The sequence below is a fragment of the Hyaena hyaena genome, unplaced genomic scaffold, assembly GCF_003009895.1.
Source record: "Hyaena hyaena isolate Hyena2069 unplaced genomic scaffold, ASM300989v1 scaffold_747, whole genome shotgun sequence".
Classification (NCBI taxonomy): domain Eukaryota; kingdom Metazoa; phylum Chordata; class Mammalia; order Carnivora; family Hyaenidae; genus Hyaena; species Hyaena hyaena.
Window position 1 is genome coordinate 411,573 of NW_024081379.1, and position 15,781 is coordinate 427,353.

At 36.5% G+C, this 15,781-nt stretch overlaps 1 protein-coding gene across 2 annotated transcripts in view; it reads right to left on the minus strand.

Moving 5' to 3' along the window:
• Positions 1-15,781, minus strand: part of CNTNAP5 (contactin associated protein family member 5) — an 802,816-nt gene that overhangs the window by 386,138 nt on the left and 400,897 nt on the right. Inside the window, exon 7 of one of the 2 annotated variants that reach the window (XM_039218226.1) lies at positions 9,320-9,460. In XM_039218226.1, the coding sequence (XP_039074157.1) occupies positions 9,320-9,460 (141 nt within the window). Of the gene's footprint in view, positions 1-9,316; positions 9,461-15,781 lie in introns of both variants that reach the window. The other variant, XM_039218225.1, reaches the window with a different exon arrangement.

The following is a 15,781-nucleotide window of genomic DNA, read 5'->3' on the forward strand; positions in this document are numbered from 1 at the left end:
CACCACCTCTGCTGCTCTTTCATCCGCTGGCCAAAGGCAAGGATTCTACCTCAATGCTCTTAGATTGCAAGAGGTACCCCAGAGAGATTTATTTGTCAATTAGCAAACCACATAGGGGCCACTTCTGAAACACCTCATTGGTCTTTAATTCCCAGGTAAGCGGTGCTGTTCACGAATCTGCCCAGCCTTGTATTTTTTTTCCACTTTGACATGAAAGTCATTCAAGGCCCCAGGAGAAAATAGATGTATAATAAAAATGAATAAAAGCTGATGGTGTAGTGCTTTCCAGGAGAAGAGGAAGAAGACTGTGAATGACATACCTGCTGCCTATATATCATTAACTTTCCCTGATCCTGGGCAGAAAGCATCTTTCAGTATAAACTGTGGATAACCATGTCTGCCCCTGTCTGCCTCTCACAGAGGTTTCAGGGACAAAGGAGCAAGCACGACCACAGGTCCATATGTCACCTCCCTTTACTCCCCTCTGGCATTAGCATCGTGATTTGTGGCATAGTGATTATCTGTGAGACAGCTCTCTGAAGGACTATGTCTTCAAATGAAGGGATTAACCATGCTGGTATTGTTGGAAACAACAACAACAAAAACCATTAAAAAAGATGTTCAGCTCATTAGCTAGAAGTTTTGCATAGAAGAAATGAACCTGAGTTGATTTCAAGTTTCGTTTCGACCCACCTTTTTAAAATTTTAATTTTTCTATCGAGGTATAACAATGTTATATTAGTTTCTGGTGTATGATGTAATCATTCTACAATTCTATACATTTCTCAGTGCTCATCAATGGAGGTGTACTCTTAATCACCCTTAACCTGTTCTGTCCATCCCCCCGCTCATCTTCCCTCTGGCAATCAGCAGCTTGTCCTCTGTATTTAACAGTCTGTTTTTATCTGTTTGGTTGGTTGGTTGTTTTTCTTTTGTTCGTTGTTGATTTTGTTTCTTGAATTCTACATATGAGTGAAATCATATGATAATTGTTTTTCCCTGACAGACTTATTTCACTTAGCACTATACCCTCTATGTCTATCCATGTTGTTGCAAATCAGTGCCACCCTTTTAAAATGCATTTGAATATTCAAATGAGCAGAAAGTATGAGGTAGAACCCAGAAGATAAACAGGACTTTCTGTGCACTGCAGGCGTGGGGGGGAGTTGGGGGGTGGGAGTGGAGGTGGAAGGTAAACTGGTACCGACATTAAACAATTGAGTCAATAATCCATAATCGTCCACCCAATAATCTTCACTCCTGGCTATGTATTTTAAATTTTAGAAAATTATTTTTTCATTATGTTTGTATTCCATATATTATTTTGGCAGTAAATGTTCAAGCCATTCAAAATTTAAGCACAGTAGAATCTTAACATCACTCTGGTGAGTTGAGTTAATGTTTAAATGAGATTTATACATAAAAATTTTTAATAAAAATTCCAAAGATACAGAACATATCTTAAGAAAAACATTAACCATAAGAAGCAAGATATAAAATTGTCAAAAAAATAACATCTATGCTTTATAAAATACACATTTAAGATACAAAAACGAAATACCTATAGATGAGAATAGTGTTTTCCTGTGTGGCTTATTGTGTGTTTTATTCTATATACCCCAGATATTCCTAAAATATATCAAAATGTTTATTTTTAACATACTAAAGAAATTTTAATAACTTCAAGTAATGATTTTAGCAGATGAGTTAATGAAGCTGGTCATCTTAGGAAAAAACAAGTCCTAACATTGATTTAAGGTAGGACAATTTTCAGAGAGGATAACCATTCCACTGTTTGTTTCTTTTTCTTAAGTTTTAAATCATATTATTCCTCATATGACCTTGAAACTAATTTTAATGTGCCCCAAAAAGAAAGGAAGCAACTTCTCCGGAAGCTAATAATTTAGCAATACTTTTTTTTTCCCCCCAAGGTATGAGGCATATACAACACAGAAGCCCGTGATGTGAATGTCATACTGGTCAAATGACAGTGGAAGATAGCAGGAATGTGCAGAGAGGAGACATGATATGTTAGTTGCTTTTTCAAGTGATTCCTTCCATCAAGGGAAAGTGTCATTTATCACAGAGCATGCTCACAGAAATGAAACATGATCTCGGGGACAAACTGAAGAGATTATAGGCTTCACTAGACACTAGGGACTTTTCTCTGAGCAATTTTCATAAACTTCTGGGTCACAGGAAGGTAGGACAAAGGTAATTGTCACTGTGCATCTGTGCGCCTCTGTGCGCATATACAGAGGTGAGCGTGTGTGAATGTGATCTCATGTACTCACTTATACTTATCTGAGTGTTTTGTTTTGTTTTGTTTTGTTTTGTTTTGTTTTGTTTTGTTTTGTTTTGTTGGATTCAGAGCTGCAGGAAATAAACAACTATACTCCAGTGAGTTTCATGGCAGTAGATGCAAACAAGAGACAATAAACTTCGTAAAAGCCTATTATTATATACTCTAATGCCTGTGACACTCAAGTCCATGGGGCAACATCTTTTTTACATGCCTCATTTCAAAGGAGGCCATCATTTGATCAAATCTGGACTAGAGATGACCATTCAATTTTCTCAAATGAATGACATGAATATGATTGGAATATATTTACTGAAAATCCACCTCACGGTTCACACGGTTTAGAAATAAACTGAATTTCAAATTCAGGACGCAGAACCTAAACTGTCACCAACCTACTTTTAGTATTTGGTGGGATCATAGAATGCAAAACTATGTGTTAAGGAACATAACTAGTCTATCGACCATTCTGTCATTGCACGTGCCGGGTTGAGAAGACCATGGGACTTCCCTGTCGGCTGAGTGGAAGCACATTGTGTGATTGTGTTTGGCTATTTCAGGCCTGAGGTTGGGAGATTATTACATGGGCTTGCTACTGGCTATTGTCCACTCAATTATTTACTTTCAATTATTTGTAGACAAAGGCACGGAAGTGAACTGACATGATCAATTAGCTCCAAAGCCAATGTTATATCCATAGTCCTGCTATAAGCCAATGCTTTCTCCCCCTTTTCTACTGAAGACCAAGTAAAGCATCAACACCATTTCTACTATGCTCTTCCTTTAAGTGAGAAAAAAATGTTAAGACCTTTAGTGAAGTGGGTTAGACCTCAGCCAACATCCAAACAACCACATCACTCTCCTTGCTTCTAGAAGAAGGGATTAACACTCAGAAAGCAGAGCTCAAAATAAAACATCATTTCTTATGAAGTGGAGGGTATGAAATTAATCATTTGCAGGAAACTAGCAGGGCAATATATTTCTTATATTATGTATATAATAATCCACATTACAGGTACTGTACACACATTTCAATGGGCCATTTACTTTCTGATTGTTTATTATATGCTGCTGTATTAGCATAGGATGAAAGATTTGAGGAAGAATAGTGAGGTATTTTTTATGTCTACTTTAAGCTGTTAGTTTTACTGCATTTTGGGATGTGGAGGACCGTCTTATCAAATCGAGCCATAAAGACTAAATTGAATTATCCCCATGGAACAGCTGTTAAATCTCCAGGGAGTGGGCAGGTCCCACAGAAAGGAATGACAAATTGCAATGGGGACGTTCCCTGAATGCTGCATGCTGGAGAGGTCTGTGTTGAATGAGCCCAACGCGGCTGCTTCCTTGAGCCTTGAATCACATTTTGTAATTTATGGGTATTATCATACCCTTGCCACCTAATTTGTTGATTCCATGCCTCTCCTGCTAAACTCTGAACTTTCCAAGACTTAATAACTGCAAGAGAGTCTGAGAACACTGGCAAAGGACAAAAGCACCATCCCTTTCAAAAGCCCTTACTTAGCAATGAGGTGATGTAGTAACCTGGAGCCAAGCTGATTTTGTAGCTGATTCTGTGTCTTTGGAGGGAAACTTTAAGCATGAGTAGGGGAATAAAGAGTTTGTACTTGTAATTAACAGTGCAAACTATTCCTTCCCTCACAGAATTCATAAAGGAAAAAGACGAGGTATATAAAGGTGCCTGCGTGTGTGTGTGTGTGTGTGTGTGTGTATGTGTGGGGGGGGGGGATGTGAAATGAATTCTCACTTAAGCAAGGTGATGGAAGCAATTTGTAATAAAAATAACGTTTACTTCCCTTTCAATTTTGAAGGTTAAAACTAAAGGTTGTCTACCTGCAGAATAAAACAATTTTCTTAGGATTTTTTCCCCCAAGTACATTAGTGCTAAATGGATTCCTTGTGCTTCGTATTAACAATACCGCCAATTAAACTCTCAGGAATGAAGTATGCTAGCAAAGTTTCACACAACTTGGTAAGTGCTAAAGTAGCTTAAAATCAACAAAACATTTTATTAAGGTTTTTGGTTAATCATTGTCTCAGAAAAGGAGATGATGAAAGCTTCCAATATTCAGAAATTCAATTTTTTCCCTCTGTGCTCCTTCTTTCTCCTTCTCTTTCTCTGTGTCACCAGTAAATTTTAAATATATATCATCATTAAAGATGTTTCTAACATGTAGTATGTATGGGTATTTCCTTTTTGGATACTGCCATAGGATGCTAGTTGTTTATATATAAGTTTCAGGCTAGCATACTTTTTTTTTTTCAAATTTTTATTTAAGTTCTAGTTAGTTAATATATAGTGTAATATTGGTTTCAGGAATAGAATTTAGGGATTCATCACTAACCTATAACAGCCAGTGTCACACACTTTTGAACTTGTTTATGAACAATGGGATTGAACAACGTCATTATAAGCTCCTTGTGTTTCAACATGCTGCGCCAACTCTTAGAACAATGGAAGGTAGTGTGTCCTGCCTTTCAGATGTGTTGATATCCATGGCATTACTCGAAACTAAACTCCCTGTAGCATGTTATCTTACTGCCAACAGGCAGATTGAACTCAATGAAAGTGGTATATTATGAAATACTTATCAATGATAATGTTGGGGATGAGATGGGCATGAGTGTGCTTACAGGGCTCAAGTCCTGAACTAGACTCAAGAAAAATATAACCAGCAATCTAGTACTTAGGTCACTTGGGAGACAGACATCCAAAAGCACACATGGGTTAGATAATTGTCAAGATTCCTGAGCATGAGCCAAGGATGGATAGGTAATGTCACTGGGTCTCCTAGAACGAGAGTAAGAGGATTAACTCCTTCTTAGCACCACTCTCATTTTTCAAAACTACAGGACTCAGAACTTTGGCCCAAACCTTTGAAATATTGGTAACCTTGGGGCACCTAGGTTGCTCAGTCGGTTAAGCATCCCACTTCAGCTCAGGTCACGATCTCATGGCTCGTGTGTTCGAGTCCCATATCAGGCTCTGTGCTGACAACTCAGAGCCCAGAGCCTGCTTTGGATTCTGTGTCTCCCTCTCTCTCTGCCCCTCCTCTGCTGCTTCTCTCTCTCTCTCTCAAAAATAAATAAACATTAAAAAATAATAAAATATTGGCCATGTTTAACCCACTTATGATTTCTCTCAAGCAAATCTATCTCACACCCTGGGATCCAATGGCCATTTTAGGAAATGTGTTACTGGGCACCTGGGTGGCTCAGTGGGCTGAGCGTCTGACTTTGGCTCAGGTCATGATCTCATAGTTTGTGAGTTTGAGCCCCACATCAGGCTCACTGCTGACAGTGCAGAGCCTGCTTTGGATCTTCTGTTCCCCTCTTTCTCTGCTCCTTCCCCACTCATACTCTCTCAAAAATAAACAAAACAAAGAAACAAAAAAATACAGAAAATGGCCTGTCTATATAAAATCCAAAAACCTAAATGAAATACAATATTCATTATATGGTATACTTACCAAGGGGAAAATAAACATCAAGGTCATTTAAGACCTACAGGTTTTCCAGATAGTCCACTGGCCAGATCACAAAAAGAATCAGGTTTTGCGTGCCAATGATGCGGTGGCCTACTCTTGTCATAGGTTTTAGGAGTGTCATTTTAAAGGACTTCCACTTCTGAGAAGATGGAGTTGTATAATTGTCTCTATTCCTCCCACTAAGTACAACTAAAAAATGCCAGACATCATTATGTATGAAACAAACCTAAGAAGACTCTGAATGGTGGAGAGAAGAAAGCATCCACAAGGATCTTGAGATCAAAGAACAACAGTGAGAAGTCCTCCAGATTTTCTTTTTGCCTCCTACATCTTAAGACTTGTCGCTGAAGAAGTCAGCAACCTAGAGAGACCAACTGGTGCAGTCAAAAGTAAATCCCAATTAGAAGCGTGCTCTCTACAATCAAAGGGCCAGGAGAGGGATGGCGTAATAAGACAGAATATCTCTAGATGATAACTGCTCTGTCAGCCAAACACCATAGAAAAAACTGTGGCCATACTTCCATCCATTCATGCTACAACAAGGTGTCAAAACCTCTGGCCAATATTGTGTCAAAGAAGACTGATTAGGAGGCTGGGACATTAAGGCTTGTCAGAGAGTAGCAAGCCTCTACCTGTAGTATCAACTGAAACCACATGTGGAGTAGAGCTTGGATGGTCTACCTGCACTGAGCAGTTAGAGGAACCCTACACATTCCCTGCAGGGATGGCGTTGAAGATGTATTAATGCAGAGTCATAACTTTTATCACAGTCTAGTGATAAGAAAAGTGTACACACACACACACACACACACACACACACACACTGTAATGTTAATGGAGGTCACATGAAGAATAGTAAGGAGGCTTTCATATACATCCCAGCCAGGGGGAACTATCACTGCAAAGCTAGTGGAAAGCTGGAAATTCCAACCCTCTCCACCTTACCCTTAAGTGTCAATGGGTGCTGAGTAGAAAATCTGGACTCTACCCTCACCTAGCAGAATGGAAGTAAAATCTCCCTTTCCCCTACTACAATAGTGTCAGAGGAAGTCAGCTAATAGAGTAGGTTTATATATGATTCAGCATAGTATAATCCCTAAAATGTCCAGGTTAAAATAAAGAAAGGTCTTGTCATACCAAGGAACAGAAAGACCCCAAACTGAATGAAAAAGAGAATTAATAGATACCAACACTGAGATGAGAAAAAATGTTAGAATTATGCGACAAATATTTTCAAGCAGATATTATGATAAACATCCTTCAAGGAATAACTACACATTTGACACAAATAAGAAAATATAAAGATCCAGTAAAAACAGAAAGTCTTAGCAAGGAAACAGAAATAAAGATAAATGAAACTTTTAGAACTGAAAAATATAAGAACAGACATACAAATAATGAACAAATATCCTGTGTAACAGAATGAAGGGAATAAGGAAAGGATTAGGGAACTTGAAGCTCTGACAATGGAAATTACCCATTGTGAACAAAAGACAAAACAAAGTGGGGAAAAATGTGAACAGAAGATTAGGCACCTGTGTAATTATAATGAAAGATCTAGGATTCATATTTGAGAACTTCAGGAAGAAGAAGAGAAAGAGAAGACTAAAAAATACTCAAACAAATGGCAGAACATTTCCCAAATTTAGTGAAAGACAAGACCCCACAGATTCAGGAGACTGAATGAAATCCAAACAGGATAAACCTAAAGAAATCACACAGTACATAATGGTCAAGCAAGCAAAAACTAAAGACAAGGAAAGATCTTGAAAGCATCGAAAGAGAAATGACAGCTTATCCATGGGGCAAAAATGTTTAATAATAGTGGATTTTTCACCAGAAACCATTAAAGCCAGAAGGAAATGGCCCCAACACTTTTCAAGGCCTGAAAGACAACAACAATCAACCCAAAGTCTTATATACAGAGAACATATCTTTCAAGAATGGAATAGCTACCAAGACATTATAGATTGAGGGAAAACTAAGAATTTGCCACAGCATACACTGTGAAAAATGGCAAAAGGCAAGATTTTTTTAAAAACAGAAATGAGATGATAAAGAATCCAGAAAAATCAGGAAGGAAGAAGGAACAAGAGTAAGCAAAAATAGTAAGTAAAATCAATTTTTCTTCTTATCTTGAGATTTCTAAATTAGGTTTGGCAGTTGAAGCAACTCAAAATCATTCTAAATATATAGACAGGAAATAATAATTGAAGGAATTATATAATAAACGGGAAGATAAAAGAATATAAATGTAGGTAAGGTTTCCAAACTCCACTTAAATTGGTGAAATAACAGTAAATTGTGATAAGATGTATGTCTATAATATCTAAAGAAGCCAACACCAAAAACTATACACAGAGATGCATTCCAACACTAGATAAGATACTGAAAACAAAATTCTAAAAGTCATTCAAGAAACACACAGGAAGATGGAGAAAAAAAGAGAAATAAAAAATGGAGGTAACAAACAGAAAAAAAAAAATAAACAGGCATTTGAGCACTAACACACCAGTAATTACAATGAAATGTAAGTAGTTTAAGTACACCAATTAAAAGAGATTGAGGAAGTGGATTTAAAAATGACTGTACTATTTACTGTCTATAAGAAAATCATTTCAAATATGTGATATATGCTGGTTAAATGTATGCGACTGAAAAAAATGACATATCATGTAAGTGTTAATCAAAAACACTAAAGAGTTTCTATATTAATAGCAGATAAAGTAGACTTCAGAGCAAATAAAACTATCACAGACAGAAAAGAATATTATACAATGATAAAAAGGTCAATCCCAGGAAGACATAGCAATCCTAACTGTGTACATACTAAACAACGGGGATACAAAATACACAAAACAAAAGCAGACTGAAAGGAGAAATAAACAAACCCACAATTATACCTGGAAATATCAACACCATTATTGAGCACCTACTATATACATGGCACTCTGCTAGGTATTGGGAATATGGTAGTGAACAAGAAAAAGACAGCAGAAACACGAAACTCAGTCATTGGGGAAGACAAATATTAATTAATTAGAAAATCCTGTAAGTTGGCAGCACGATAAATGCATCAGAGGAAATCTCAAAGACACAGAAAATTTAACCTCTCCTTCAAATTCCACATTTTAATACAAATGATAAGTAGAGAAATACATAATTCCCAAGCTTTAGAATTTAACAGAATCCGTAGTTCTACTGTTGCATTTCCCAGAGATAATAAAGAGAATGATGTTAATACAGAAAGTTGCGAACACTGCCCACAGCTGGCCAGGAAAACAGAATTCTTCAGGTGCCTCTAATGCTTTGTGAGTCCTCATAACGCGACTCACACTGACTCAGTTCCTGCCTTTTCTCTTGCTCCCCAGTTTCACCTGGGAGGCTGACAATACCTCCAAGTGTGTAACATAAACACATTATAAAGAGGTTCAGGAGACAGGATGGGGAAAAGACTTAAGCCAATGTGTTAGAAATCACCACGCTGAGAAAGACGTTAACTTACCACAGTGTAGATCTGATGCTTGCGTCTTTTTGCCAGGTCAATTATGTTTACTCCATTATAGTAAAGGTTTTCAATACATCCATGGAAGTTTTTCTTTAAAAAGGTCCCAGGTTTGCCTGGTACTGGAATTCCTCCAAAACTAAGCTTTATGAAGAGAGAGAGAGAGAGAAAAAAAAATCAATTCTTAGTTTTAAGCCCTGAAGGAGTAGGAAAGGAAAGTAAGCGAGTGAATTTTAGTAGTTTCAATTGTGTGCGCGAGCCAAGTGGCTCAAATATAGACGCCACTTGATTGCACATTTAAAAGGATACTGATTAGCCCACATAAAAATAACTATAATTGCTTGCTTTTTAAGGGCTTATTTTACAAAACTATTTCACTTCCTTTCTGAACCTTTTTAATACCAAATAAAACAATAATTTATAGAAGGTGAAAAAAATAAAAGAAAATCAACAATGTTATATTTATCTCTTGTCCAAACCTCTGAGAGAGTATGGCCACATGAAAACCAAGGGACAAACATAATATACCTCAATTTGCCCCCAGAGAGACCTAGTTTAAAAGTCTGTATCATACCAAAAGAGCCTATGTACATGATTATATACAAATTATTTTCTATAAAAACGAAAGATAGGAAATAATCTAAATATATCACATGGTTTCTTTAAAGGAAATGATCAAGAATTCATATGATGGGAGGTTATTTAGTGGTCAATAATGGTGCATGTTAAACACGTGTGGTAAAATGGCAAATGAACACAATATTGATTGAAAAATTCAAGTTATAATTGGGTATAATGTATGACGTCAGCAATAAGAATTTGTTCTTACAGTATAGACTTGGAGGAAATGAACTGAAATGGTAATCATGGTTGTCTTTGGGAAGAACATGAGATATTAGTTTTGGTATTATTAATTTTTTACCACTTCTCTTTCTAGTAAAATACAAAGTTGTTTGTGTATGTATATTTTTTAATGTTTATTTATTTTTTGAAAGAAGAGACAGAGCATGAGTAGGGGAGAGACAGAGAAAGAGGGAGACAGAATCTGAAGTAGGCTCTGGGCTCTGAGCTGTCAACACAGAGCCTGATGTGGGGCTCAAACTCAGGAACTGCAAGACATGACCCAAGCCAAAGTTGGATGCTTAACAGACTGAAACAACCAGGTGCCCTACAAGTTGCCTTTTTATTGGAAAAGCTACTTAAAGAACAAATTTGATTGGTTGTGAATATTCTTCCTATTATGCAAGAGTTAACAGGTTAGTTTCTATAATCACGGTTATTACAACATTATCAATGCATAAGCCAGGTTTTCCTCACTCCTTTGAAACGTTACATTCAGCAACTACTTACTTACACCATATAGATTCTTGGGTATGTTTCTGGAAGATGGGCTCTCCCAATGAGAATGCCTTTGCCTTATATGGATAGCTGCTCATATACTTCTAGAATGTGTATTTCTTTCCCCAAAAGTTCCACACTACTTTAGAAAAATTGTAAGATGTGGTAAGGATTAGTAATCCTGCTGTCTTCTTTTACTTGCCATTGCTTAATTCTGTTAAAAGAATTATTTAATATCTTTGCCTATTTTATCTTAAAGTTTAATTTCAGAATAGTTTATTTCAAATATCCTGTTGAAATTTTGATTGAGAATCTGTTATTTCCATTAAGACACTTGCTTGGAGAATAGACTTTTTTGAAGTGTTTCATCTTTCTATATAAGAACAGTGTCTTTTGACCATTTTCAAATTGGTAAGGCTCATCACTTAAGCTTATCCTTTTTCACCCTAGTTCACATATTAACCATTAAATTAATTCCTGTGGATTTCATGCTTTTAAAAATATTTATTTATTCATTTTTGAGACAAAAAGCACACCTGTGAGTGGGGCAAGGGGCAGAGAGCGAGAAGGGGAGAAAGAATCCCAAGCAGGTTTTACACTATCAGCACAGAGCCTGACAAGGGGCTCAATTTCAGAAACCATGAGATCCTCACCTGACCTGAAATCAAGAGTCAGGCCTTTAATGCACAAAGCTATCCAGGTGCCCCTCAAGCCAATTTTTATACAATTTTTCTTCTTTCATTGTCTTTGTAAAACTTTTAAAATCATGATATAGAACTTTGCAAAAACAAACCAGTACTTTTTATATATTTCCTGGTATATATAATACTGACTCTGACTCTACATCACATTAAAGAAATATTATTTCTACTCCTCTTTTACACATAGATCACTTATTTGCTCATTTGTTTATTCAAACTGAGAAATGAATGCTGTTATATCCATTGGTTTTTCAGAAATCCCCATAAGATAAGAATATGGGGTATTTTATTTAAACTCCTGATGGGTTCAATTATATTAATAGATCATAAATTAATAGTCTCTTTGATTGAACCACACGTGTGCTCAATTTGCCCTGAAATACATGTGCTTATACTTTAAATAGTAAATGAATTTGAGCTCTAATTTTCTTCTTTTGTCAAGTATTTAGATCAAGTCTAGATTTGTCTCTGCAAAAAACTATGGGGGTTTTATCTTTGACTCTATTTAAGAATGGCTCATAAATCTCAAGAAATACTCTGGGAAACTTAAAACACTAATGAAACTGTTTAGTTCACAACTATTTTGTACAATTCTTTCCTTGATAACTTGTACAAAATCTTCCTTGTTGATTTGTTGCAGTATTCAAATATTTCCAATTTGAGTCAGTTACATTGAAAAAGATAGGTTTCTGTTTTCTAAATTGTTGCAACAAATCACATTTATAATATAAGAACTAAATGAAATATTTGCTATTTTTAGTTATTTTTTTGTAAATATAGTTTCTTTTGGGGAGGAGCAGCTTAGGTTCACAGCGGAATTGAGAGGAAGGTACAAAGGTTTCCCATACACCCTCTGTCCTCACACATACGTAGCCTCTTTTCTTTATCAATGTCCTTCACCAGAATGGTACATTTGTTTTAACTGGTGAGCCTACACTGACACATTATAATCACCCAAAGTTGACCCTTGGTGTCCTACATTCTTTGGGTTTGGACAAACGTATAATGCCGTGTATCCACTATTACAGTAACATATAGAATAGTTTCACTGCACTAAAAAAAATCTCTAAGCTCTGCCAATTTGTCCCTCTCCCATGCCCCCCAACTGCAACCCCTGGCAACCACTGATCTTTTACTATCTCTGAGGTTTTTCTCTTTCCAGAATGGCATACTATTGGAATCATACAGTATGTAGCCTTTACAGATTGGCTTATTTAAATTAGTAATATGGATTTAAAGTTCTTCCATGCCTTTTCATGGGTTGATAGCTCACTTTTCTTTACTGCTGAATATATTCCATCTGGATATACCATAGGTTATTTATCCATTCACCTACTAAAGGACATCTTGGTTGCTTCTAAGTTTTGGCAACTATGAATAAAGCTGCTATAAACATCCATGTGCAAGTTTTTGTGTGGACATAAGTTCTTATTCATTTTTGTAATTTTAAACATATAATGATACTTTTTTAAATGTTGGCCACCTTCCTCAATTTGTAAAAATGTTTTTAACGCTTTACTCCACTCAGTTGCGATTTAAGAAAATAAAAGTCACAGGAAATACTTGAAAAAGAGAGAAAGGGAAAAATACTTTATTTTAAATAGCAAAAATTAGTGTTTGAAGGATTTGGGGTAGAGAAATTTATTTTAGAAGTCAAGTAATATAGAAGAGTACTATCTACTACAAAATTGCAATTTCCTGTCACACTAAGGATAGCAAAACCTGTTTGTAGTATGGGTGGGGAATGTTTGGAGAAATTTCGTGGAGATAAGAGTATAGTTAGATAGTAGGGTAGGCCCTGTTCTTTGATTCTCTGCAAGACTGAAAGAAACCTGCTGAGGTCTGGGGGGATAGTCATATTGATCACAAGATGGATTTCAGAAAGCATAGAGGTATCTCCTCTTCATTCCCCAAACAGTGATGGCTACAGTCTACTAGAGATGCACCAAGTTCAGCGGAGGCCCAGAGCAAACTTTGCCAGAAGGGAGACCGAAGTAATGGCTAAGGGAAATAAGAATACAGAAAGGTCTGAGGGCTCTCCACAATAACCTGGTCATTCTAGTATAGTGTGAGGTAGGCTGCTGAGGGTCTCACAGGCTGGGGGATCTGCATGGACTGAGGATGGTAGTTGGATCTGGAGGTCTGAGAGAGGCCAAGTGACCAGACCTCAAAGCATGAGCTCATTGCCAGTACCATGGACAGCATCCACAGAAGCCAGCGCTATAAACCACACCTCCTCTAATGCAGGAAAATACACAAGCCCCACTCCCACCCCCACCCAGCCAGTGATAGGCCCAGGGAAAAGGGGAGAAGAGGAAACAGGAAGGAAACATCAATATAACCCAATACTTACACAGTGCACTAAGTTTCAAACAGGCATTAACTAGTTATCATTCATCATCCAGGTGAGAGTTTTCTGCCGTCAAGGGAAGAGGGACTGATAAGCACATCATTCAGTTGGGGAGAAGAAACAAAATGATGCTTCTGCACATTTGAGTGTCAGTGTAAATTGTTTGACCTCTTTTATATTTTCTAATTTTTCAAGTAGCTGAGAACTTGGGGTTATAATTATACTATTGAATTATAAATAGTTTGTTATAAGTTTAGAATGGAAAAATTTGCTTCATATATTGATTTTTCCTACACATAGAGTATTGATTTTTATAAATACTTCATAAATCCTTTGTAGGCTGTACTCGGTATGTGTTTATTAATTCTACATTAATAGCTCTATTCCCCAGATCATTTACATTCATACTCTATCTGATGTACCAAAATTGTGAGAATGAAAAATAAAATATTAGTTGAAACTATGTTTCTGTCCATCAGGCCATTCACACTAAAACTTCACAGTTCTGCATGACCTGAGATGGCCAAATTATTTTGGCTATTATTTGCAAGAGTTGAATCTTGATCATTCTCAAACTATTCTGCTTACTTCAGCTGGTATCTGATAGACTGTCTCCCAAGTTCACAGGACGGGCTTTTCTCCTTTAATGATGTCCATGAATTCATTCATCCAGCAGCAAAACTGGAAAACTACTGATCACTTCCTTTAGTTTGGCTCCTGGGCCCCCAGCTGGAATTGCCACACAGGCAGTTCGTGGAAGGGTAGTGTTAACAAATATCTAAATAGTAGGAATGGGTAGTTGCTGTTGTTTTTAATTTTTGCATTTTATATTTTACTTAATATATACATCTGCCTACTATAGGTAGGTTTTTTTAATGTTTCTTTATTTATTTATTTTTGAGAGGGGGGAGTGGCAGAGAGAGAGAAAGACAGAGAATCCCAAACAGGCTCTTCCCTGTCAGTGCAGAGCCTGACATGGGGCTCGAACCCGCAAACTACCGATCATGACCTGAGATGAAATCAAGACTTGGACACTTAACAGACTGAGCCACCCAGGCACCCCAGTAAGGGTGCTTTTAATTAAGGACCACCATGATTACTATTTTACAATGGCCATTATTGTCTGATCTTAATTTTTACCTTCAGTGGTATTATTTTTCCAAACTTGCTTTTTATATAAATTTAGTTGGTTTATATTTGTCCTTGATTCCAAATGTTTATTAAAAAATTAATTTTTGATTATTTCTGCAGTGTGTTTCTTGTAAACCACATATGTCTGGTGTTTGTTTATTAAAGCAGTCTGAGACTACTTACCACCTGTAGAAATGTAAATAATTTCTAAATTTATTGTTATAATTATAAATATGATCAATATTGCTTTATTCTATTTTGTTTATTTTTTTATTGTCTCATACTTTTTTGCTATATAGACTCTGCAATGCTTATGGTTTTATGAAGCTGACTTAAAAGATAGTCACTAAGATTACCTAGCTTCTCAAATGATGGCTTTTAATCACTTTCATTTTTTTACTTTTTAAAAACTTTTTAAAGTTTACTTATTTTGAAGGAGTGCAAGTGGGGAAAGAGCAGAGAGAAGGAGAGAGAGAATCCCAAGCAGGCTCCATACTGCCAGAGCAGAGCCCAACGTGGGGTTTGAACCCACAAAACCCTGAGATCATGACCTGAGCCAAAACCAAGAGTCAGAAGCTTAGCCAACTGAGCCACTCAGGCGCCCCTGCATTACTTTCTATGAAGCACTAATTGCTTTGTTTTGTGTTTTTTCTTCAACCCCAACTTGTTCTGAATTTTGTTTACTTAAACTATAATTATGATTATTATTCATCAGTCTGCCTACTTTTTCCACTTTGAAATTCCTTCTTAAGATATTATATTATGTAGCAATTTGTTACTAAATCACATGGATTTATAAATTACATCATAGTTCATCTCCCTTTTCACAGCCAAGTGTTTAAAGGTACTGATTCAGGAACTTCTCTGGCTGGATTCAAGCCTAGATTTGCTTTGTACTTTCTAAAGGACCTTGGGAAAAAGACATAACTTCTATTGGATTTGTGA